At 39.2% G+C, this 25,906-nt stretch overlaps 1 protein-coding gene across 1 annotated transcript in view; it reads left to right on the top strand.

Annotated features, from left to right (window-relative positions):
* PLCG2 (phospholipase C gamma 2) overlaps positions 1–25,906 on the top strand; it is a 72,928-nt gene that overhangs the window by 27,939 nt on the left and 19,083 nt on the right. Inside the window, exons 6-25 of the mRNA XM_072872524.1 lie at positions 3,030–3,114; positions 3,887–3,970; positions 5,436–5,479; positions 6,714–6,786; positions 7,823–7,924; positions 8,104–8,222; positions 9,624–9,709; positions 10,667–10,787; positions 12,290–12,458; positions 14,321–14,425; positions 14,645–14,734; positions 15,764–15,942; positions 16,774–16,974; positions 19,207–19,326; positions 20,646–20,826; positions 22,172–22,240; positions 23,487–23,596; positions 24,404–24,500; positions 25,414–25,480; positions 25,730–25,887. Of these exons, the coding sequence (XP_072728625.1) occupies positions 3,030–3,114; positions 3,887–3,970; positions 5,436–5,479; positions 6,714–6,786; positions 7,823–7,924; positions 8,104–8,222; positions 9,624–9,709; positions 10,667–10,787; positions 12,290–12,458; positions 14,321–14,425; positions 14,645–14,734; positions 15,764–15,942; positions 16,774–16,974; positions 19,207–19,326; positions 20,646–20,826; positions 22,172–22,240; positions 23,487–23,596; positions 24,404–24,500; positions 25,414–25,480; positions 25,730–25,887 (2,260 nt within the window). The remainder of the gene's footprint in view (positions 1–3,029; positions 3,115–3,886; positions 3,971–5,435; positions 5,480–6,713; positions 6,787–7,822; positions 7,925–8,103; positions 8,223–9,623; positions 9,710–10,666; positions 10,788–12,289; positions 12,459–14,320; positions 14,426–14,644; positions 14,735–15,763; positions 15,943–16,773; positions 16,975–19,206; positions 19,327–20,645; positions 20,827–22,171; positions 22,241–23,486; positions 23,597–24,403; positions 24,501–25,413; positions 25,481–25,729; positions 25,888–25,906) is intronic.

The following is a 25,906-nucleotide window of genomic DNA, read 5'->3' on the forward strand; positions in this document are numbered from 1 at the left end:
AGAGGGCAGTCTTTTGTTCTCTTGATAGATGATTCATGCTTTTAGAAAAATTCAGGAAAGGAGTTTGGACTGAGTTTCATTGTGTTTAGTGTTGCAGTTTCTAGGGAGGTTAATTTTAAAGGTTAGGCTTCCAGGCAAGTCCTGTTTCACAGGTTGAGTTTTTTTCCAGTGGTAATGAAGTCCCAGCAATTTGTTTTGGCTTGTACTTGTCTGGCCAGAGGAAATTGCTTGTGCTTGGTGTTTAGAGTACAAATGGAGTGCTCGTTCTTGCTCCTAAAAGAAGTTTTTTTCCAGAGGTCTGGCGACAAGGCGGAAAGCCAGGAATTTCCTGAGTTCTAATCTGGCTTTGGCATGAACTTTGGCTAAGTTCCTTCTTGCTTTGCCTCTTTCCCTCTCTACACAATCAAGATGAGAGTATCTCTCAGGGTAGCTGCTTGTATGGACACTGTAGAAGAGAAGTGTTACCTTCATCTAGGTGCTAATTGTTTTTGTTGCTTTCAAGTGACTGTTCTGACCCTGTGTTTGCAGAGGGTTAATGGCATATGAATTGCACTGCAGGTCAAAACAGAGTACCTTAGCCTTGTTTTCTCGGGTACTGTTGGTATTGCATTAATGGTCTGTGGGCATTGGCAGTAGGACCCCTGGATGTTGTGCCTGTGTTCTCTTGACTCTTTGCTGCTTCCTTTTGCTGCCATAGATTCCCCTCATCTTCCACTCTAAGACTTGTCCCCGTGCCCTTCACATGTCCCACTGTAACACTGTGTCTTTCTCATTGAGACCTGTCCTGGTTCAGTCGGCAACTAAGCACCACACAGCTGCTTCACCCCTGCCCCGCCCTGTGGGATGGGGGAGAGAATCCGAAGGGCAAAATTAAGAAAACTCATGGGCTGAGATAAGAACAGTTTAATAATTGAAATAAAATAAAATAATAATAACAATGATAAATTGTAATGAAAAGGAAACCAAAGAGAGAGAGAGAGAGAGAGAGGGAGGAGCAAAACTTGGGGGGTAGGGGGAAACAGTGATGCAACTGCTCACCCCCCACTGACTGGCACCCAGCCAGTTCCCAAGCAGCAATTGCTGCTCCCTGGCCAACTTCCCCGCTGTTTCTATACTGAGCATGATGGCACATGGTATGGAATAGCCCTTTGGCCAGTTTGGGTCAGCTGTCCTGGCTATGACCCTTCCCAGCTTCTTGTGCACCTGGCAGAACATGGGAAGCTGAAAAGTCCTTGACCAGTGTAAACATTGCTTAGCAACAACTAAAACATCAGTGTGTTATCAACATTATTCTCATACTAAATCCAAAACACAGCACTATACCAGCTACTAGGAAGAAAATTAACTCTATCCCAGCCAAAACCAGGATGAGAGCTCACATCAGTGCCTACCCAGAGTACCCAGAGGTTGAGACTCTGTCCTAGAAAATGTGACCTAATTTCCATTCTTTGCTATCCAAAGACAAGTTGAATAGCAGGTGACTGAAATGGAGCTACAGCACATTGCTGAGTTGGTGTACCAGCTTGGTGCTGCTGAATGGATGAAGTCTCACTCTTTCCTTTTCCTCTGCCATCTCTACGTGCTCAGGCACTCCAGCCCATTTTCTTATTCTGGCTATGATGGTGATCTGGGCATGAGGTGAGCTGGGTGACCTCATGAAGCCAGTGGAAAACTTGTTCTATCTTTCTCGGTCACATCGTTTTCTGCTCGCCTAGCAAGTTGAATCAGGTTAGCAGAAGGTTTGATGAACATCACAGCTGGCCTATGGAAGCAGTGGGACCGTAGCAGCAGGAGAACGGAGTGGAGCACAAAGAGGGGAGTTGGGGTTGCTTCTTGTAACAGCAGTGAGCTGTTAGATTGGCTCACCTGTACCTATGGCACATTTAAAGCATTTGGACACCCAGCTCCTCTAGAAATCACCCCTCCCTGTTCATACAGGAATTATAGTAGCATTCCCCTACCTTCTGTTTCCATTTTGATGATGACTATAGTAAATATTGTGAGCTGCTCTGATCTTGCAGTGAAGGATGCTATGGCAGCAGGACACTAGAATAAAATCTGAGGTTGATGAGAAAACTGGAAGATGTGAAGGAAATTGAGGTTTTCGAAATAAGCTATTCACAGGTTTGTTTCTAATACAAAGTCTTCCTTCAACAAAAGAAGTCTGATGTATACATCATACATGATTTGATGTGTGGCCAGAAAGTGGTGGAGCGATTTAACTTTGTATATAAGTATTGCTTAAATACTTGCTGTATATAAGCGCTGTGTTGCGTAAAACTTGAAATAAGTATGTGTTACTTGAAAGGTCTTACTGTTATCTAGAAAACTTTGGTTTTTGAAATGGTGCTGGTATATCACTGGACATTCTGAAACTCTGTAAAAAGGGTCAGCAGGTCTGTGTAAATGGACCTGGAAGGCAATCCTCTCTGGGAAGACTTGGTTGTGAGAGGAGGATGAGGTCACGTTCAAGTCTTGCAGAAGGGGAGAGTCTCGCTGCTGCGAATCAATTTTACCATCCAAGTGAAAAACAGCTGAAGAAAAAGGTTATAATGGTAATGAAAACTGGAGCTTTTTATTTTCTGTTTCTGCTTATCTGTTTGGTATATCCTTTGTATAATGTTTTCTGTGTCTGTATTCCAGTTTCAGTGGGACTGGAACAATGGAAGAAAGGCTGCAGTTCATCTGACCATGTATAAACATCTACATTTGAGCTGACCATCTAGATCTGATTAATTGTGGATGGAGAGAAATGGGTGTCTCTGCAGCATGGTTCTTTTCATCCTAATATGGATGCCCAAATTCATTGAAATGCCCATTTCTCCCCACTAACTAGAAAACATGTCTAGGTTGCTTACATGTAGGTGTTATGTTTATAGAACTTTACAGTTACGCAAGGTGAACCCTACCCAAAATGTTTCAATAGTTACATTTTTGTGTTGATAGAAAATATATTAGTAGCTGACAAGATACAGCAGAACTGTGGAGTTTTTGCTATCTTTTTTTTTTTCTTCTTCTTTTTTTCCCAGTATCAGTCTTAGAGAGCTGAAAACTGTCCTTCCCCAAGTAAACTTCAAAGTGAGCAGCATGAAGTTCTTGAAGGATAAATTTGCGGTAATTACCTGATAATTTATATCTGTTTGGTATTATCTGACAAGTGTTGTTATTTCTTTTCAGAATACTGCCTGTGTTTTTGCTTCTTACCATGTACAGTTAAATAAATTATATTGGTTAATTTCTCAGCTTGGCTTTGACCGTATCTAAGGCTATAAGAAAATATAGACGTGAATGTTCCTTCTTTTCATTGTACGGTTGACCAAAGCCAACACTAGGTTTTGAGCTCCAGTGCTGATAATGTGCAAGTGCATAGGAAACTGTTTTATGTTTAAGATAAAATTTATATATAAGAAAAATAATTTTTTTGCAATATGATCAAGTAATAACCTCTTCACTCCAACTTGTGCTAATATGAATAACTTCTGAAGGTGGTTTCCATTCCTACAGGAATTATAAATATCCCCACCTTTTCCTGCTTTCCAGCTCACCACTCTTAAAGCCTACATTCTTGCTCTGTTGCTCCAGCTAACAATGACTAAATGAGGCACTACTTCACTCTCAGTAACATAGTGGAAATGGAGTCAGGGTACAAAATGGAAGGCTAAAGATGTGGGCATATTTAAATATGTCACAAACCAAGAATCTGTTTACTTGTTTGTATTCTTAAAAAAATAAATAAATTTTAAAAAATCCCAAGTGGTTAAAATAAGTGAAGTTGGAGCAGAACAGAATGTGTGAGAGGGTGGCAGCTGGAGTAAGAGTAACTTGTTTGCTGTGCAAATGCGGTTCAGGGAATTCTAAATTCACTGCATGCTACTTTCTATTGTAGGAAATAGGTGCTCACAAGGAAGAGCTTAGTTTTGAACAATTTCATTTGTTCTACAAGAAAATAATGTTTGAACAACAGAAATCGGTAAGCTTTTTCATAAGACGTCTTCCTACTGTTAAACTGCTTGATCAGAATAAAGAGTGAATGCTGATTATTTTTTTTATTTCTGTTTGTTACTAATTTTCTTTTTTCCCCGTTCTTGTAACAGAAAAAGGGTATAGTACTGTACTTGATGTATAGCTAACAGTCACCATCAGTAATTGGCTTAAGAAGATAAGTCACCCATGTTGCTTCTTGTGTGTTGATAGTAGAGATACGCACAGATATAATGGGGTTTCTAGGAAGAACTTTTCTTGTGAGTTTGTTTAGGATGTAGAATGTCTTTTCATTAGGCTTGCCTGATCTCTTTTCTGGTAGGAGCAAGGTTTTTCCATACTTGTATTAATCTTTTATCAGTAAGAACATTTTATAAATCACAAGGATGTATCCTGAGCATCAAATAACAGCTATTGTTCTCATTGTCTCTCATGCTTGGAGATTACCAGTGGTGAGTCCATTACAAGACGGGCATCAGACAGCCCTTGGGAGGCATGAATGCAGTGGAATTACATTTTAACTAATTTATATGGGCAACTGCCTGGCTACTGTTTCCATGTATTCTTTGCATAGATTCATGAAGTTGGTGGAAACTGCAGACATTTAGTCACTCTGAAAGTTAGGAACCTTTTAAAACTGTGTGAAGGCACATAATTTGAAATTACTTGCATAAACGTCTTTGATGATGATGTGCTTATTGTTGATTCATCTTGCAGTTGCTAAAATGGAAGCTTCGATAGTGAAAGTCAGTGCTGTTTCTTTTGGCAATAGAGCTCTCTTGTGCTGTTTAAAAGTGATGCTGAAATTATTGTGAAGTAATAAAGAATCTCCATTTACTGACAGGGTTTCAGTTTTGGCCATGAAAGTCTAGTTAATTAGCTTGAGCAGAAAGGTGAAGAGTGAAACACAAAATAAGGAGGCTATCTGACTTCCTTAAACTCTTGTTATCGCCCCTTGTGGATCTTTTCAAAGAAACTCCTCAGTTTGCTCAACAACTGCTTTGGGTCAGTTGATAAGTTTCCTGCGATCTGTAACTATGCTGCTCCAAGCTGGAAGTAATTTAGGTTTTATATTCACATGAATAAATGTGATGGATGATAGGTAATTCCAGTTTTTCTGGGATATCAAACAATAAAAGCTCCCCAGAAACTTGACTGATTGTGTGTATAAGGTGCCTTATCACTAGCAAGTTTTTTGCCTGAGAGTTGTGCATGTTCACACTGAATGGCCTGAAGCGCAGTTTCCAGCCTTGGCAGTATGTTTTTTCTTATGCATTTAATTCAAAATGTGTCTTGCCAACTTGTATGCAGCTTCTCTAGAGCAGAAATGCATATATTTCCCCTTCCCAAACCAGTGGACATTATTAGATGGAATTAGATAGAAAATTGCATATTCTTTTGTTATTTATCTTTTCCCCCTTTTTTGTGTGTTTTGTTTGTTTTTTTGTTTTAAGATTCTTGATGAATTCAAAAAGGATTCCTCTGTGTTCATTCTTGGGTGAGACTCTTCATTTGTATTATTTTTCCACATTTCCATATGGTTGTAGTGCTGCAGGATTGTTTTTTAATTATATCACCATTTCTTTGTTTCTGTTGCTTTTGTAAGTGAAAAGAAATTCTACATCTTTTTGCATTCAGAAAGGTGAATTTATCATGGAAATAAGACCTGAATATAATTTGATAAATGTCTTTTACTTTCTGACTACAAAAATGGTATAGACTTGAACAAGTGAATTTCCCTATCCTCTGATTTTACTAAGAGCTGAACAGAACTATGAAAGGACAATTTGATGGAGAAATTTTAACTTCAGTCTGGAGAGTGGTGTGGTGCACAGGCTTTGCCTAGACTTGAGCAGAATGCTGATAGTAACAGTTTCTGCATATTTCACTTGGTGGACTTGAAAATTTAAGTAAGATGTGTACAGCATGAAAAAGGAGGTCACAGTCATTGCTAACATTTTGACTGTGAATTAAACCAGTTTATCCTGGTTTTGAGTATAACACTGACAGATTAAGGAAGTTACTTAGAAAGTTTTCTTGGAGTGTATTGCATATTTCCTTAGCCCTTGGTCATGTCATATGAATTAAGCCTTGTGAGACTGCTTAAAAGCACAGATTTATCAAGGATGGGTAGGTTATAAAGACCTTATTTGTACCAGATGATGTGGCATTTGTGTCCTACAAAAGACAAAGCAGTTGTGCCACTTTTTCTTGGTGCAGCTGCATCTTGCCTCCTTTTTCAGGAGGTTTTGATCTACTGTGATCTAGTATCACAGTAAATAATCTGAGTAATACATGGAAGAAGTTATTTGTGGAAGTGTGGCTCTATGATGATTTAAAAGAACCTTTTAAAAGTCTCTTTAAACTACCTTGAAGTCTCCATATGCCTCAACTAAGCTTAACAACACCCCTGTCAAGTGAATGCTGCTCATTTGTTACAAAGCAATGAGCAGAGATTTGGTACTTTTTCCAGTGAATCACTATCAAAAATACATCAGGAATCCAGGAGGCTTTATTTAAAGGCTCAAAATACAGTAATTAGATAATACACTGTTACAAACCTAATCTAAATCCCATTGAAGTTATAAAAAGTTTCTTGGTGGTGGCAGCACATGTACTGTAAATCCAAGATACGAATCCATGTCATTTTCTGCTGTAACATCTGACAACACTTGCTGTGTTAATGCTTTACCTTCACTTCCTCCCCCCCCCCCCCTTTTTTTTTTTTTAAGAAATACTGACCGTCCAGATGCTTCAGCAGTTCATCTCCATGACTTTCAGAGATTCCTGCTACATGAGCAGCAGGTGGGAAGGTTACAGAAATTTCGAGGTCTTTTACTTGAGGTTGTCTCACAGAATTCCATGCTCATTAAAAAGAAATGTGTTGTGTCATAGAATATGATTGATGTCAGCTGTGATACTAGGCCTTGGAAAGACTTTTCCGCATTTGTTGCCATTGAAGTTCACAAGAACTATTATTTTTCATCTATATAGAGACTCTGAAGGTGCACCAGAGGACGAGAGGGTAGACAAAGTAAATAAGGTTTTAACAGGTCTCCATTTAGTCACATAGATAAACAGACAAGGTTAGAAATAAACACTGGATGTGTGTCAAAGATGATAGCCTGACCTAGTTACAGCTGTTACAGCTAGGTACATCTGGGGCAATGCCTTGGCTATGGCCCCATTTTAGCAGCTTTTACATAAAAAGCTGAGCTGACTGCCTGCATTTGAGTCAAAGGTAATTTTCTGTTGAATGGAGCCATTTGATGTCCCGTACCAGCAAGCAGATAAGGATGGAGGCAAGGATTGGAACCATGTCTTCATGGTCTTCTGTAATGTTATTTAGCAGAGACACCACGGGAAAAAATTGTGCGATATTTGCTAGGCGCTGCTAAGCGCCAGGTTTGCAAATATGATTGAAAAGTGAGACCTACACTTCCTGTATAAGCTTGCTACTTTCTTTTTCTCCCTATTTCACTGTGTTAAAAGGACGTTCAGATTGCACTTAGAAATGAGAGAGATTATAGGTAAGGGATATTCTTCAAGGAGGCCAGCTTTTTTCTGTGTGTGTGCGCATGTATACGTGTACATAGGTAGTATGTATCTTGTGGGCCTCCAATCTATATAAAAATACTTAGATGGAGATCTTTTTTGCCCTTAGACATCATAGAGGAAACTCTTAAGATATGTGGGTACAATAAAATATATTGGCAGTAAACTAGCCAGATGAGAGAAGTAAATCATATCTGTAGGTCTCTCTGTTCCTTATTTGATTTTATATAGAATAACACCACTTCTAAAGTTGGTTTTTTTTCTATTGTATTATTATTATCTGAAGGAATCTTGGGCACAAGATCTCAGTAAAGTCCGAGAACGAATGACGAAGTTTATTGATGACACTATGAGAGAAACTGCTGAACCCTTCCTCTTTGTTGATGAGGTAAGTTAATGATACTTACTAATAGTTCCTCATGGACTTTTTTTTTTTTTCTTCACTGCTAGTTCCTAATTTGTTAATTGGATGGCAGATCCTCTAAGCTTCTCTTGCTACATTGCTGGGTTTCTTTTAGTCTTGTATGGTAAAAACATTTAAATTCAGTCTCTCTCTTTGTATTGTAGTTCCTCACTTACCTTTTTGCAAAAGAAAACAGTATTTGGGATGAGAAATATGATTCAATAGATGCACAGGACATGAATAATCCTTTGTCCCACTACTGGATTTCTTCTTCTCATAACACGTAAGTTACCAAAAGTCCCACTGTCTATCCCTGTTCAAACAACACGGAGAGAATGGGAGAAAGTTAGGAGAAAGTAATACTTCCAAATTACACCAGAAATATACTGCGTGGACGTGTGAAACCTTCCTAAAGCATGATGTAAATGTGGCAAATACAGTTTGTGGGACTCCTTTTTCCCTTTAAGGTCTTAGAGGTTTTGAGATATAACCGAGTTCAGCTGCCAGAAAATCCAAACCCTGAATCCTGTTACAAAAATAAAGTCTTGAGTTGAAACCATTCCAGCCTCTCTGCTTTCAGAAATTAAAGTTATTGAAGGAGCTTCCATTTTTTGCAAGCACCAAGAGCCTCGTTAGGCTAGTGTCAGCATTAATTGTACCTGAACGTAAGAATGCCATAAAGACCCCACTTGTCCTGTGGCAAAATCCCATACCCTTAGTGTGATCTGAAGGGCAGTGGATTTGTTGCCTTGGGAAAGGAGACAGTGATGTGCACTATTGATAGATACTCTGACAGTTTACAGTGTCACAAAGTGGAAAAGATTTGGTCCTGTGCAGGAACGGAATATGGAGACCTTCAATTAGCACATCTGATGATCAGGACTTGGCTATTCATGATCTTTGCCTAGATGACAAGGATTAGAGCACACAGAGGTGCTTGAGGAAGAGGAGGGAGTGCAGTTTGCTATCCATACTCTTCTTTTTCTTTTGAGTTTATTTTACAGCCAGAACTTTGAAGGCCCGGGAACTGTATTTTTGCTGTTACTGTTTTTAGAATTTTATGCTTAGTAACTTAGCTGCTGATTTCTGTAGTTTGTGTCTAAGGTATCCAGCCCTTTTCCTTGAAAATCTATGGTATGCAAGCTCTTCAGCCCAGGTACAAACCTATGTGGTGATGAGTTTGAACTGTCTTCAAATGAAGGGGATTTGCTCATCTAGCGTTGTAATGAAAAGAAAGAAGGTGTGAAGAGAGAGAGGAGAGATGAACAAATAAAATCTTGCAGGGAATGAAATAAAGTAGATATGGATATAGCTTATAGGCATATTTTGAAGTATAGGGTGTGGTATCACTCTAAATACCCTCTACATCCCTCCAGCATGATTATGCCTCAGCATGATGCGGTTTAGGTATGTTTCGAAGCTTGTGATTTGTTCTCCAGACATGTGTCAGAGTTGGTTGATGTTTAGATGAGCCTTTAACCTCCTATAATTTGGTACATTCAAAAATCTGATAGCATCAAGTTCAGCAGAGTCCAGTTTTTCCATCGCAAGTAAGAAAAAAAAATATTTTTTTTAAAAATCAACATACTGTCTCCATGACAGGAGAAAAAATGTCGCCCAGTGAGTGAGTGGGAAATAGTTGAAATACAGTGCCTGTCTTTTACAATTTCCTTTTACTCCTTAGATATCTGACAGGAGACCAGCTTCGAAGTGAATCCTCCACGGAAGCTTACATCAGGTGCCTTAGAATGGGATGTCGATGTATTGAGTGTGAGTAAAGAGTTTGTGGAGTGGTTTGTAACATGCTCTCCATACAGTTTCCCCTGTTTACCAAGAAAGAAAAAAGAACTGAAATCAAGAACTAGTTTGTTTTCTGAGATTGAAGTTAGTCATATAAAAAACACTGATTCCCTAAATTGTTTTTCTTATGCCTCACTATTGCCCCGTTCACTTGCTCTGATTCTTGTTCCCTGGAATTTTAAGGTCTTTCTAAATCTCATCTCACTGTACACCAAAAATTCATTCTTGGATCTGCTATATGAAAGCATAGGTTTTAAACTGGAATTACTTGTGTAGCAGAGATAGATAGTTTATTTGCCTTCATTGTAATACAGACAAGCCTAAGGTGCAGAGATTTTTGTAATTTGGTGCCATTTGTCATCCTGTTTAACTTGCTTGTAAATCAGTTGATGTCTTTGTGCATTTGTCCTCCACTAACTGTGTATGCGTCTTCATCCCTGTGCTTGTGTACCTTACTGAAAAGTTTGACTGTAATTTCCTGTTATTTCACCAGTTACTTCATAAAACTAGTTGCTACTGCCTGTTCAATTTGGCTAATGCAAAATGTGTCTCAAATTAGAGTTTCAGGGTTAAAATCAACAAAATAGATAAGCTGTCAACTTGCCACTTGTTGGAGTATATTTATCACTGGAAAATTACTGTAAACTAGTAGACTGTCAATATAGCTCCCTGAATTCCTTATTTCCAGATTCCCCCATGGTAATGCTTTGGGAAAATTTTATATTTTATTTTATTTGTATTGCTCTTACTTAAGTGAACTTAATTTCCTCTGTGAGAGATAAAATATTCTGTAAGATGAATTTATATTAAAACATTAAAGTCTATGACTCAGTATGTGGAACACTGAAGACTTGGATGTATTCTTTCTATTAGAGTTATTTAAATAACTGCTTGGTCTTTCCCTTTCCCACTGCTTGTCTTTCCTAGTGGATTGCTGGGATGGTCCTGATGGGAAACCCATCATTTACCATGGATGGACACGGACAACAAAGATCAAATTTGATGATGTAGTACAGGCAATCAAAGATCATGCCTTTGTTGCATCTGAGTAAGCGTTGATTTATTTTCCTTAAGCCTGTTTTCATATGCCTAGACCTTCCTAAACTTCTTTTTTCTGTAATCTAGAGCAAAAAGTAATAGGGAAATTATGACATTCTAGGCATCTTCATTATTGCCAAATGTGGGTCTTTAATAGATTTGGTTTTGAGGAAAAGTCCCATTACATAACCATTTGCTGCTAAGGAGAATGGTGAGTACCCTAAAGTGGTTCCCATCTCCTTGCTTGGATCTTCTTTTATTAAATTGAAGTGTGAAACTTCAAATGCTGAATAGTATGTGTTAAATTAAAAAAAACAAACAACAAAACTACAAGTGACAAGCAACATATCTATCAGGTGATGTTCATGTTGTAGGGGAGGTCTTAGCTGAGAAGATGTAGATTTCATAGCATGCCTCCTGAACTGATTACATTGGTTTAAATCTGCATCTCTGCTCTGCCCTTCTATAAGTTGTGCTGAGATGTCCTTAACGTGAAAAATACTGCCCCAAAATTGGGAACGAGTTAGGGCTGTCGGTGTCCTATTTTTCCACTTTACCAGCTGGACACAGAGGAGAAACATTATTTTCTCATGTAGGACAGTGTCTGCACAGGCATATTGTGTTAATGACAACCATAATACACGATGGTTTCAGACCATCAGTATCGTGAATGCAGTGTGATGCTTTCCCTACTTGCATTAAGGGATGGGCTACCCAGAAAGAATATCAAAGTATTTCCTGGGTATGCAGGGACAAAATTAGAAAAGCCAAAGCTCATCCAGAGGTGAAATTGCTGAGGGATGTGAAGGACAGCAAGAAAGACTTCTACAGGTACAATTGCAACAAAAGGAAGATTAAGAAAATGTGAGCCTGCTGCTGAGTTGGACAGGAGACTTAGTGACTGGAGAAGGCTAAACTACTCAATGCTTTCTCTGCCTCTTTTTTTCAATACTGGGGCTGGAGCACATGATATCCAAGGGGGAGCTCACAGAACTAAGTTTGTTTAGCTTCCAGAAGATGTTAATGAAGGGAGTCTGGTTGCTGAATTCCACTACCTAGTGGATGATTATAGAGAAGATGGAGACAGATTCTTCTCAGAGTGCATGTGAAGGAAAACAGACACAATTTTGAGGAAAGGAGAAACAAATTTTCACATAATGGTGCTTTAGCACTGAAACTGCGCCCAAAGAGCTTGGAAAGAATCTTTGTCCTTGCAGATATTCGGATCTTGGCTGGACAAAGCTCTGAGCAACCTGATCTAACATAGGAATTGGGCCTTCCCAAAGAAGAGGTTTGGGCTAGAAGGCCTCCATAGGTCTCTTCTGACCTTAACGATTTTATGATTGCACATCTGTTATTATCTGTTGTGTGTCTATCTCTATTCCTTTTGTCTTCCTGTTTGCTTTAAATATTTTCTTTGATCTGGGGGGTGAGGGAGGCTGCTGTTTTTCTTGTCTTGCCAGTTGTAGCAAAAAGAAATTGTCTTCATTCACCTTTGTTTTCTCATTGAAGATACCCAGTCATTCTGTCAATTGAAGAGCACTGTAGTGTGGAGCAGCAGCGACACATGGCTAAAGTGTTCAAGGAGGTATTTGGGGATCAGCTTTTAATGAAGCCTATTGAAGCCAGTGCAGATCAGCTACCGTCGCCAACCCAGCTGAAAGAAAAAATCATCATCAAGGTAGGCTTGCTTTGTGTGCTGATAGATAAAATCGGAAAACAAGAGCAGGAGCCAGAAATACTACTTCTGGCTTCACAGCTTCCGTGTTAGTTTCTGTTGAGACACAAGAAACCCCATGCTTGAAATGTGTACTAGTAACATTTTGCAATATTGTATGAAGTTCTGTAGCACTACATATTAATAAGTGCTTGCTATTGGTTTTCTTTGCAAGATGTTGCTAGTTCAAGTGCCAGATCGAATGTCAGCTCTTTTCTAAAGGTCTTCCATCTTCTGAAATGTCACTGCTAAATTTCAGCAACTGTTCACTGCTGCAGATGCTCATCGTAGACTTCTTACACAATGTGGCCTGCTTAAAAATGATAAAAGCATGTTCTTGAATAGAAAGTTAGATTAGTGTTATTAACTTTTTTTTTCCAAAGAATGCCTCTCATTCAAGTGAAGCCCAAAGCACTTGCAGGCTGCACACTTAAGTTGTCAGGATTGCTTGCAAACTGCAAAAATCGATGAGTGTTTACTAGCTCAGTGTGGTTTACATATGCAATTTAGTGAGCCACTTGTGAAACATGGAGGTGCTCCTATTAGAAGGCAGTCACTGCTAGAGTGTCTTACCTTCTGGGCAATACAGATGCTTTACTTGGTACTGTTGTGCAACAACATGAGGCAAATAACTGAAAGAAGACTTCTCAGATTGAAACTGCAGTAGAACTTTTTGAAAGGCAAAATTAGGTGGAGAATCTGAGGGCTGCTCATGATCTCTTTAGTAAAATACTAATTACTTTTGTCCATGCTTCGGTCTTCTAGCTCTTGTAACAGTACTGCATCCTACGTATTAAACTTCTGAACAGAAGAAATAAGGGTAGATAGTTATAAGCATACAGCTCTTGAATGTAAGACTGAAAATAATAGCACCCCACTATAAGGTGCAAAGGTTCTGTGCTTAAGTTTTTTCCCTCCAAACTGTCTTGTTACCTTGCAGAACATAGAGGGGAGTTGCAGAGGCACATGACAGATCTGATTTAAAGGGAATTACAAACTACTGTGAGTCTGCACAAGAGAACACCCATATCACTCTGTCTTGTCTAAAAGAGCATTAAAGAGTCTTTAAATAAATCAGCACCTGCCAGTGAGCTAGTTATGTTATTTGGCTTTTATTTGGAAAATGTTGTCAGTAAACAGTCAGAGGCAACTCCTACTTTAGGGGCCTGTGGGATTTTTCAGATAAGCCTGTCAAATTAAAATCTACCTACAGTAGGCTATAGAACTGAATGTAGTTGAGAACTACTAGATATGAGATGATTAATCCCATCATTAACCGCAGTTAAGTATTTGATGTTACCCTTAGCCCCTTGAGCCACTGTTTTTTGTGAGCAGTCTCAAGAAAGTAGAACTTACAAAAAGAGGGGATAAAAGATTTCCCTTCTGCTTATTTTTCTTGTAGAAGAGTGAATTCCCCATTCATTTGAATTCTCTATCTTTTTGTTTTGTTTTGTTTTTTGTTCCTTATCTTCTGCTCTCTGCAGAGGGATTCTTGTTTTATCCTTATTTCTTAGTATGTGTCACTTCATGTTTTCTGTCCTCTAAAGAATGGTGAGCTTGTATCGAACTAGTTGTTTTTTCATTGCTTGAATGATACGTCTACTAAATTTTTAACCTTTATGACATTTAAATTTTAAAGAAAGAAATTCCTGCCCTATTGCATAAAGCCTTGTGGAACAGCTGTTGTTATGGTAATGACAGAAGAAGGCTGTGCAAGGGAGGGAAATACTTCCAGTAATACTGAGTATGCTGAAATATTATGACCAATTTTATATACGATTCTACGTGAGTGTACGAATGTGGTGGGGTTTTTTTTGTTTTTTAAGCACAAAAAACTGGGGCCAAAGGGAGACATTGATGTGAACTTGGAAGACAAGAAAGAAGAAAAAAAGCAACAAGGAGAACTTTACATGTGGGACACAATAGAACAGGTATCATTTATGTGACATTTGCTACAGTGTGTTACTAGGTTGTGTAGTACTGGAAATTTACATGAATTTTCTCAATATTTGCATAACTAATATTGTCAGTTGAACAGATGTGAATGAGGGGAAGAAGATATTTTGTTTATTGTTACACCTTGTTTTGAAATTGTGGTTAGTGAGTTTCCCTCTGTCTTGTTAATGGTTTTAATATCTCTCAACTTTTAGAAATGGACTCGGCACTACTGTGCTATTGCTGATGAAAAGCTTTCATTCAGTGATGATATAGAACAGAATGCTGATGAAGATTCATCAAAGGTGATGGCTGTGTTTTGTTGTTTAAGCATGTTCTTTTTATTCTCTCAGATTATTTCAGTGTCTACAGATGCGCATTTTTTATGCCGATGTTGAAATTGTAGAGGATCCATGTCAGATAACAAGTGTATCTGGAGATAAAAATTTTAAAAAGGGTCTTTGCCAAGGTACTCCAGTTAACCCTATTTTTGATAAAATAACTTTTTCCCTTGGCTAATTGAGGACTTGCAAAGAGGAGTACAAAGACAATGAAATGTAATTATGGTACTTAAATGCTCATGCTGATGCATGCACTGACAATCAAAGTCTTTATATGCCTTTGGCTAAGTATTATTGCTGTTCTCAAACTAGACGGTATGATGAACTAAGGTTTGTTGTGTTAGTAATACAGCACACCTCTTACACAGTGCACGTTGTTCATTTCACGTTTGCAAAGCGTTTGTCACAGGTGAGCATGTATTACTTGGCTGTTGTGCATGGTAAAGCAGAGACATCAGGCTCAGTACGGGTTGCAATAGCAGTGGTGTTCAGCATGGTTTCTTGTTCTGACCTTTCAGGTTTCCATGCATGCTCTTTCTTTGCTAACATGTATGTGCATGGTTCAGAGATATCTCTGCACATGTAGAACATTTTATCCATTCACCTAGATGTTAATGTCAGTAAAATAATTAACGTATGAGGAAGAACACAGAAGAATCCTGGAAAAAGTTGATTAGAAACTCTGTGAATTAGCAGTAGGGTGTTTTGCCTTGAAAATATAAATTGGTGTTTACATTGCTGCATTCTTTCACTTTCTGTTGATTACATATTTGAATAAGGCTGAAGGTGATCACTGCTCCAAAGAAATGGCTTGACTGGGGAAGGAGGGTCAAGGGTGACTATAAAGGTGATCGGCTTGTTTGTGGAAGGAGAGTTCAGGGCTAGGAAGAGCTCAAATCCTGAAATAGTAGAATATTATATCAATAACAAGTACTTTGTTTCAAAATCATAAAATTAGAAATGCACTATAAAAATTCTTATTTTCTGGTCTAGGAGGTGAAACGTACTGAACTGCACTTAAAAGAGAAATGGTTCCATGGGAAAATGAAAGAGGGGAGAACAACGGCTGAGAGACTGCTCCAGGAATATTGTGCTGAAATGGGTGGCAAGGATGGGACTTTCCTAGTTAGGGAAAGTGAGGCTTTCCCTAACGATTGCACCTTGTCATTCTGGTATGGTGATGGTCATAAAAATTTTATGTGGGTTTTGTTTGTTTTACGCATTGCACAAAAATGTGTGTATTTTTCAAGTATGCATTTATAGCTGAGAGGAAATAGGAATAAGGAGTTGCTATAATTACTAGGATGTTATTGATAGCATTGTGAAAGACTACTTTCTAAATTAAACTTCAGTGTAGCGTAGTGCATTTTGGCAGAGTAAGCTTTATTTGAAGTGTTACAGTTGTCAAGAGAGGTCTGACTGGTTTGATACCCTCCCCACCCCCCCAACTTTTCTAGTCTCTGGCAGGATATAGGATTTGTTATTTCCTCAATGAGTGGCCCAAAATTTGGTCTTTTAATTTAGGGATAAATTACCGCTTTCTACACTGAAAAGGTAGTCTCATGAGTGTACTTTATTAGCAGAGATTGATCTTTTCAATGAAAGGATTCTCTAGAGGGAAAATAATAAAGAATGTTCAGGGGGTTTTTTGTTTGTTTTTTGATAGTCTGGGTTTTTTTTTCTTCTGGTTGGGACATTATGAGGAATCGTGTATCAGACAGATTTCTGACCCAGACAGCTGTCAGAGCAAATTTTGCAGGGAGTAAATGTATGCCAGATTTTAAACCGTTGTGGGTTGAAAGTTATTATTTTCAGTCCTGTAATCTTACTTGTCAGGATTTTTGTTGCTGTTCTTACTTTGTTTGTTTTATGAGATTATACAGATTTCTTGCATCTGTGCAAGCTCACCAAGTAGTTGACCAGGAACGGGTGAGGAAATGCTTCAAAAGAAGAAAACCTGTTATAAAACCTTTCTTTTCCTTATGCCTCTCTTCATTCTTCAGGAGGTCAGGTAGAGTCCAGCACTGCCGGATCCGTTCTTCAAGTGATGGGGACACTGTGAAATACTACCTGACAGACAATCTCACTTTTGATAGCATCTATGATCTCATTCAACACTACAGGGAGGCCCACCTGCGATGTGCTGAATTTGAGCTGCGTCTGACTGATGCTGTGCCTAATCCCAGCCCTCATGAGACTAAAGAGTATGTACAGGAGAAGGCAAGCACCAGGGTTGTTATGTCAGTGTCCTTTGCATTGTTTTAGATGATCTTGAATTTTTGCATAGAAAATTCCCTAGATTCAGGAGCACACCTGGGTGTTGCTTGTCCACAGATGTCCTAGGAATAGGCTTCCCTGAAAGATGCTGAGTAAGATCACTGACTTTGTGAGAACCTGGTACAACAGAGAGCAGTCACTGGGAAAGCAATTTACTAGCAGCAACTAGGAAAATCAGTGAGAACTGTAATCCTGTGGAAGTGTGCCAATTCCTTCTTTCACTGCTCAGTGTTTTACAACACCCAGTGGGTTGGATTAGATATTTAGTAGTTGGCTGTGGTCTGGCAACTAAGTGGTCATGGTCTGTGCCATCTGGAAACTCTATTACTGGGGCAGTGAGCCCAAACAGTTATGTTTTCCTAATCCTGCCCTCCACCTCACCCCTGTCAGAGTTGGTTAGGCTGACTTCGCCCCATGCTGACAGGAAGTAGTATAGCTTGGTGTTTATTTCCAGCGGGTATTTGCCTGATGTAGATCCTGGGCAGAGCTTGCTCTTGCTTGCTGGCAGAACACTGTAATCACTGCCCTTTGTTCTGTTTTCTTTGCAGTGAGAAAAAGTAAATCTCCTTTGCATGTGAAATATTGATCTGTGAAATCCACCCCCCACCCCCAGGATCTGGGAGTCACTGACCACCCATAGATAACTTTGTAAGCCAGTGAGAGAGGAGGGTAGAGTTTAAGGGTTAGGCTTTCCTGCCTTTCTGTATAAGGTGGAGATGTACTGCCAGTATAAGTGGCCACAGCTTCACTGAATCAGAATCACAGAATCGTATAGGTTGGAAAAGACCTTTAAGATCATCGAGTCCAACCGTAAACCTAACACTACCAACACCACCACTATACCATGTCCCTAAGCACCTCATCCAAATGTCTTTTAAATACTTCCAGGGATGGCGACTCAGCCACTTCCCTGAGCAGCCTGTTCCAATGCTTGATAACCCTTTCAGTGAAGTAAAATTTCCTAATATCCAGTCTAAACCTCCCCTGGCGCAGCTTGAGGCCATTTCCTCTTGTCCTATCACTTGTTACCTTGGAGAAGAGACTGACCCCCACGTCTCTACAACCTCCTTTCAGGTAGTTGTAGAGAGCAATAAGGTCTCCCCTCAGCCTTCTCTTCTCCAGGTTAAACAACCCCAGCTCCCTCAGCCGCTCCTCATCAGCCTTGTGCTCCAGACCCTTCCCCAGCTTTGTTGCCCTTTTCTGGACACGCTCCAGCCCCTCAATGTCTCTCTTGTAGTGAGGGGCCCAAAACTGAACACAGTATTCGAGGTGTGGCCTCACCAGTGCTGAGTACAGGGGCATGATCACTTCCCTAGTCCTGCTGGCCATGCTATTTCTGATAGAAGCCAGGATGCCATTGGCTTTCTTGGCCACCTGGGCACACTGCTGGCTCATATTCAGCCAACTGTCAACCAACAGCCCCAGGTCCTTTTCTGCCGGGCAGCTTTCCAGCCTCTGTTCCCCAAGCCTGTAGCGTTGCATGGGGTTGTTGTGGCCCAAGTGCAGGACCTTGCACTGAGCCTTGTTGAACCTCATACAGTTGGCCCCAGCGCATCGATCCAGCCTGTCCAGGTCCCTCTGTAGAGCCTTCCTACCCTCCAGCAGATCAACACTCCCACCCAACTTGGTGTTGTCTGCAAACTGACTAAGGGTACACTTGATCCCTTCGTCAAGATCATTGATAAAGATATTAAACAGGACTGGCTTAGATCCAAGATAGGTCCATCCCTACAGTGAAAGATAAAATCAAGCTTTGAATAAAAGAATTCAAATGTCTGGTGTTTTTTCCTTTGTCTGTGTTTGGGCTTTTCCTTAAATCTACTATGTCAAAACTGAATACACTACTGAAAACTGAATGGCAGACTAAAAGCTAGATCCAGTGCCTTTGTTTCAGGAAGAAATGCAGATTTATGTTTTATAATTTCAGACACACAAGGTGTTCTGATATATTCTTAATGCTTTCATCCAAAATAAGCGGCTGTGTTACAATGTTTTGTAATAAGCTGCTGTCATAGGTGGCAAGATGGGGATAATCTAATGCATAATTTTTCTTGTAACGTTTGAAACTCTATTGTTAATAATGCTTCCTGTTATTCTTACTGAATGACATTTGACAAGCTTTGTAATCCTTTGTCCATTTTTATTTTTAACTGTTGTAGTTGGTATTATAGCAACTTGAGTCGGGGAGAGGCAGAAGACATGTTGATGCGAATTCCTCGAGATGGAGCCTTTCTGATTAGAAAGAGAGATGAGCCTGATTCATTTGCTATGACTTTCAGGTAAGAAAAGACAGATATGACTACATTACCTAGTAGCCTAACAATGTTCTGTTTTTTCTTATTTAAAAAATACTGTGGTCTTTTTAGAGTCATGACATTCTTGCTTTCAAACTTTGGGCAATTAGCATGGTGGATTTGTGCAGCAGGTCCATGTATGAGAATGTGTACCAGAGTTAATTTGTGACTGGAATAAACCTTTATGCTTTTTATAAAGAATATTTAGGCACCGACTGTCCCTTTCTTCCCATACAGAATGGTGCATGGCCCTTCTTCACTTCCTTGACACTCCTTACTACAGGGCGTTATTTTGAAGTTTTCTTTGGTGCTGGTCCAGCAGTGATTCTAGGCCCTTATCCCCTGGAAATCCTGCCCTGTCATATAACTGACCAAAAAGAAATGTCAAAATGAAATTGTCGACTTTTCTTGCTAGGGAAAATATTTTTGAAACTGTGGTTCTCGCAACAACGTTAATAAAATGTATGGAATTGTGGTGTTCTCGATTGTGCCTTCAAATCAAATTGCGTTTCTGTGAAAATGCACATTTCTGCAACATATAAAATTGCTTTGGAAAAACAAGTACTTGTTTTCCTCTTACTTACATGCCTTACTGTGTATTGAAGATGTCCAGAATTCCCCAGTCCCCTGTGTACTTTGGTTTGAAGCTTTCTGCTGTTACCAGGGTGGATACTGAAGTAACTTGAGCTGCAGCATCTCAATAAAACCATTTCACAGTGGGGAAAACAAGAAGTACCAAAACTTCAGCAAGCTTGAAAAGGATGCAGGGGTCTTCTGTGGGTCGGATGGTTGTCAGTGGATAGTTTTACTGTTATCATTGCAAGCACAAACCTTGTGTTTAAGCACAAGAGATTTTTTTCTTCTTTAAAAATTGATTCCTGTAGTTATCAAAATGATTCTAAGGAAGAGACAGCTACTAGTTTTGAGAGGAGTTTGTCTACCGCTTAGGGCCAGCGGCAGATCAGCAGCAGCGGATTCCAGAGGGACTCTCAGTCTGATTGGAGACGTTTGTGTTAGCTTGAAGATGACAGAATACCTATCTGTAGGGAAAAAAAATAGGGAAATTTAATCTAAGCAAAACCATGGATTTGTCCCAAGGCCCTGTACATTGTAGAAAAGTGAGAATGTCTTTTTGTGAATTTAATCAGGCAACTGGAATTCAATTGGAATAAAAGAAGCTTTGGAAGAGGGAGAAATTATTTCACATGATTAAGATGCACAAAGCAGTTTTGGTCCTGTTTACAGCACTGGTGCTCTCAGTGCAAGTACCAATACCTTTTACAGCACCTGCACTTGTTTCACAGAGCGGAGGGGAAGGTGAAGCACTTCCGAATTCAGCAAGAAGGTCGCCATTTTGTGCTTGGAACCTCGGCTTATTTTGAGAGTTTAGTGGAGCTGGTAACGTACTATGAGAAGCATCCGCTGTACAGGAAAATGAAATTGCGTTACCCGGTGACTGAGGAGCTGCTGGAGCGCTACAGCACGGTAAGTGATGGTCTTTGTACAAGTGTTAGTTGCTGTAGTGGACAGTCCCAGATCTAGACGTGGGGGTGCTGGGTTTGATTCTGGCTGCGGTAGATGACCTTTGGGGGAGGTTAAGCAGGTAGTTTTCTTATCTGTGAAACTGAGATGGTTATACTGACTTCTCTCACAAAGGTTTTGAGATATGTGAAGGAAAGAGCTTCATCTTTGATTACAGGACAACTCTTGGCTTCCTCATGATTTGATTAGAAAAGCTGCTCTGTGAGGTGGGGGATTGTTGCTCTGCTAAAACAAGTTTTTGATAATAGCCTCACCTGCAGTTGGCCCTGTCTTCTATTGCTGGAGTGGGCAGAGATCTTAAAGTGATCATGCAGATGCTAATTGCTAAGCATTTCAGAAAAAATGAAATATTCTGCTGTGCCTCTCATTCTGGATCGGCAGTGGCATTCGCTTCACCGCACTGGAGCCATCTCGGGGATGGTGTCCAACTGCCTTCTGTGGTAGAAAGTGAGAGGTACCTCTGAAGGCTCACTCTTTGAGATAAGCATGAGGAAATCTCCCCAAGAGATACCTGTCTTTGTCCATTCACTAGACTTAGGAGCCTGGATAATTTGCTTAGGATAGAGGCCTACTTTCTGGATGGATGTGTTTCATGAGGAGAGAGCTTTGCCGAGGTAACTGACTTTTGAAAAGCCTGAGATGCTGTCTTCTGTTTTCAAGTATATGTCTGTTAGAAGCTGCAGGAAAAACACATCTGACATGTTTGAGGAAATCAAAGTCTGGGTTTTTTGTCTCTTCTGGGGAGACTAAAAGGGACTGAAAAGATTTTAGACCTCAGGATTTTTTATAATGTTGCCTATAGCTAAGCTTCTGTATTCTAGGACTGGGCCCAAATGGGAACACAAGGAGAGAATAAAATGAAAAATATGACTGTGTATATTGTTTTAGAATTTTTATCTAATAGTGAAAGCAATACTGGAATTAAAGTACTGTAACACAGAAATCATAAGTGTAGATATTGTCTTCCCTGGTTGCACATGGAAGGGTACTCACAATCTCAAAGCTGTTTGACTGATTAAGAGATACTTTTGTGAGGTATTGCTGTTTCATTGTGTTTTACTGTTTACTAAACTGAGGCATAGAGAGGTTAAATAACAAACTCATGTTCAGCTATATTCAACTATAGAAATGAGCATAACATAGGTGTCTGGCTTCCCTCCTCTTCTGTTTGCCTATGTATTGTCAGAAAGGTGGTTTCTGCAATGAATGTTCTATTAACATTAAGCACTTTTATAATTTTTGATTCCTGTAACTTCATTATTTTTTTTTTCCTTCTTCCTTGTTTTAGGAAAAAGATATTAACTCCCTCTATGATGTCAAGATGTACGTGGAACCCAGTGAAATCACCCCTACAGTGGTATGCTTAAAGAGAGATATTCACACTTACTGTAGACTTCTGAAAATTATGAGACTTGTTTGTTGATTTCCTGTTAGCAGTAATGAAAAGGATAATTTAAAGCATTAGGCTGCTTGATTTATGGGGGACTGGACAGCAGAAATTTAAAGGGTGTGACTTTTTTCTAGCATCTCTCTAAAATTTGTACCCACGCATTTTCTTGTGTGCAAATCCTGTATTGATTCATCCATACTGGGCATTTGGGCACTTTTTGCTATTGAGTCTGTGGAGGTGATTTGATTTTTGGCATGCATGCTTATGCAGGTTTGCCCCCAAATTAAAATAACCTATGACAAGATTCACTTGGAGAACGCCAAATCTTCATGGCAAGAAAGTACAACGCGTAAATGCCAAGTGTGCGCGTCTGTGTGTTTGAGCACTGTTATTTGTATGTACACAAAATTATCGCAGTTCCATTAGCAAACATGGCCTGCATGCACAAATAGGTGCAGAGTTTATTTATGTGCTTTCTATATAAAAATGGTGTCTTTAGTTTATTAATGAGTTATTAAAGTTTGTCGTCTTTTAAAATACAGATAATGTTATAAAAACAATGGCACAGCAAACATCTACTTATCTCTAATTCTTGTTAGGGCCTGCCTACTTGTAAATTCTCACAAAAGTTCACCTGTAGTGAAAATTTTGTGGCTGTAATTCTTTTTAGTCTTTTTGGCCAATGAATTTGCATTGCTGCTGAAGAATTTGGGTAGTAGTAAATTCAAGATAAAGACATTGCTTGTCCTGCTAGAACTGGATGTCTTCCTCAAGGGAATGTGACCAGCAGGATAGCTGATGTGGTTTTGAAGTGGAGGCTTTGTAGGCATCTAAGCCTACAAACTCCAACTGTGTATGAATACATGCAATGAAGATAGAGGATTGATATTTCACTGTGTGGTTTCCTTTTTTTTTTTTTTTTTTCCCCTTTCCCCTGCAGTAATTATGTTGCAACACCCATAAAAGAAAGATTCTTTTTTTTTCTTCCAAGCTGATACTTGAAGAATAGCAGTTAAGTAGCATCACTTGCTTCCACCAATAGATGTCACTCTGGAACTTTAGTATTATATTTTCTAACCTTCATAACAACAACAAAAAAGGGATCCAATCTCCCCTTCCCCCTTTTTTTTTTTGTTTTAAAAAAAAGATTGCATTATTGATTATTTTATGACCCGTCCCCCTAGATGACCCCTTTGCTCTGTTTCTCTTAAAGCCTCAGAGAACAGTGAAAGCCTTGTATGACTACAGAGCCAAAAGAAGTGATGAATTGAGCTTCTCTCGAGGAGCTTTAATTCATAATGTCACAAAGGAAACTGGAGGCTGGTAAGGACAAAGATTCCTCATAAGAGAACTTCTGGTGACTGACTAGATGGAGGAAAAAATTGAGCTTTGGGTAGTAGTTTTTAAAAACTTTGCCTATTGTCTGATTGCTGCTTATTAACTGTGGCCTTATAAATCTTAATGCCAATGTATTTAAAAAGAAAAACAAACCCAACTCCCCTCATCCTCAAGTCTCCTTTCATGTCTTTTCCATTTTTCTATCCCACAGCAATAGCCTCAGCCTGCAGAACCTCCATAGCCCAGTGTATCCAGTATTTTTCCTTTACTACATTCATCCGTCCCAAACACTTGTGTATTCTGGGAAGTCATGCATCTATTACCATTGTTGTCATTGCTCTGTTTCTTTCCTTGCTCTGCTAAGTACTTCTCAGGAATCAACCCCACCTTTTTTAGTTATCTGTACAGTCTCCTTTCTTACCCCTTAGCTGGAGTTTCTTAGCTGGCCTGTAAATTGCTTGGAAAGCTTGGGAATCTAATGTTTCCCTGTAGTTTCTGCAGGGTAATCAACCACATAATAGTATATTTAGTACTGGAGGGGGAAAAAGCCTCTTAAGTCATTAATTGCAGTTTACAGTAACTGTAATCCCTCTGAAACAATCTGTTACCACAGTTAATGATCACTTTGTTAGAGCTTTTAGCTAATTCATCACTTATATTTTGGTGATAGCCAGCTAGACAAGCTAGTATGGGGTATTAATGACCAATTTCTTGAGGATTATTGCTTCATTAATAGCCTATTGAAGCTCTTTAACTTTTTTTCTCTATATATACTTTTCTTTTTAAATTCAGGTGGAAGGGGGATTACGGTGAAAAAGTCCAACACTATTTTCCATCTAATTATGTTGAAGACCTGTCATCTAATAACTCTGCTGAGCTCGAAAGCCAGGTGAGGGTTAAGGTTTGTCTGCTATGTTTCCCTAGAAGATGCTACCTACTAGAAGTGGAAGTCTGGTTTATAGAAGTACGATTCTGCATGCTGTGTTTGAGAGAACACAGAATAGAGAAATGAATGCATTCTTCACTCTTCTCTGCTGCTGAATATTTTTGTCGGGACATCCCTCATAGAAAACTACTTAAGGAGACAGCTGATTTGGTGGGGTTTTAGGAGATTATAATGGTTTCCTGCTAATGAAAATCATACCAGTTTAGATTTTTCAGATGGTTTGGCTAAACAATAATGTGTCTGGAACTTTTAACTAGTTTGCCTGTATGATTACTGCCTTAATATTTGCAAATAAGAAAACTATGTGTCCAAACACATCTTACTAGCCATTTCACGCTCCATTATTAAGTTTTTATGCTAACTAACCCTATACTGTTTGTCAACAGTGTCTAAAAATCTAGTCCAGAGTCTTGGACAAAGGTCTATTCAACAAAAGAAAACAAAACTCCATAGTAAGCAGTTTTGACATTTTGGAGTTTTAAAAATAAAATGTTGAATTCTTTTGTTGTTATTAAGCACTTCCAATGATTTTTCAGGAGTCTCTGGAAGAAAACACATATATTAGATTCCCCCTCCCACCCCTGGTCATTGCAGCCTTAAGCAGACTTGAAAAATGAGCAGTTGTGTCAGGCCGGAAGCTGCACTCCTCGTTTTGACTACTCTCACTATAGAGATTCTCATGTGTTTCTCAAAATGAGAAATTCTTGATATGGAAACAGGCTTTTAAACATTATAGCAGGCATGCTTTTGGTGAAACTGACGTTAGATTTAATGGCACGTGTTCATTATTTGTTAATGTCCTGTGCATATGCACTCAAGAGAAGACTTAGGGTCAGATTTAACTCATGTTTTTCAGATTATCGAGGACAACCCATTAGGCTCTCTGTGTCGTGGCATACTGGTACTCAATACGTACAACGTTGGTATGTATTTTCTGATGCTTATACGTGGACTCCTGAGCTTTCTGTGTTGAGTAGACTCTTTTATGTTTAGCAGGAAAGATTTAAAAACAAAAAACCTCAAACAAAACCCACACCTACTTGTATTAATTTAGCTAATAAAATTAATATGATGAAACTTTATGATCCCGTTGCAACAAATCAGCAATGACAGCTTAGAAGAAGAACTGTTGGATTTTAGTATAAATTTCTTGCTACTGTGTTGCCTAACAGTGAAAATGCCACAAGGGAAATACAAAAAGCCTTTTGTCTTCATTCTGGAACCTAAGAATCCAGAAGATCCATGTGTTGAGTTTGCAACTGATAAAGTAGAAGAACTCTTTGAATGGTACCAAAGTATCCGTGAAATCACTTGGAAAACTACAGAAGAGGTATTGATAAAAATCTATC

Source organism: Ciconia boyciana, chromosome 9, assembly GCF_034638445.1.
Source record: "Ciconia boyciana chromosome 9, ASM3463844v1, whole genome shotgun sequence".
NCBI classification, from domain to species: Eukaryota; Metazoa; Chordata; class Aves; order Ciconiiformes; family Ciconiidae; genus Ciconia; species Ciconia boyciana.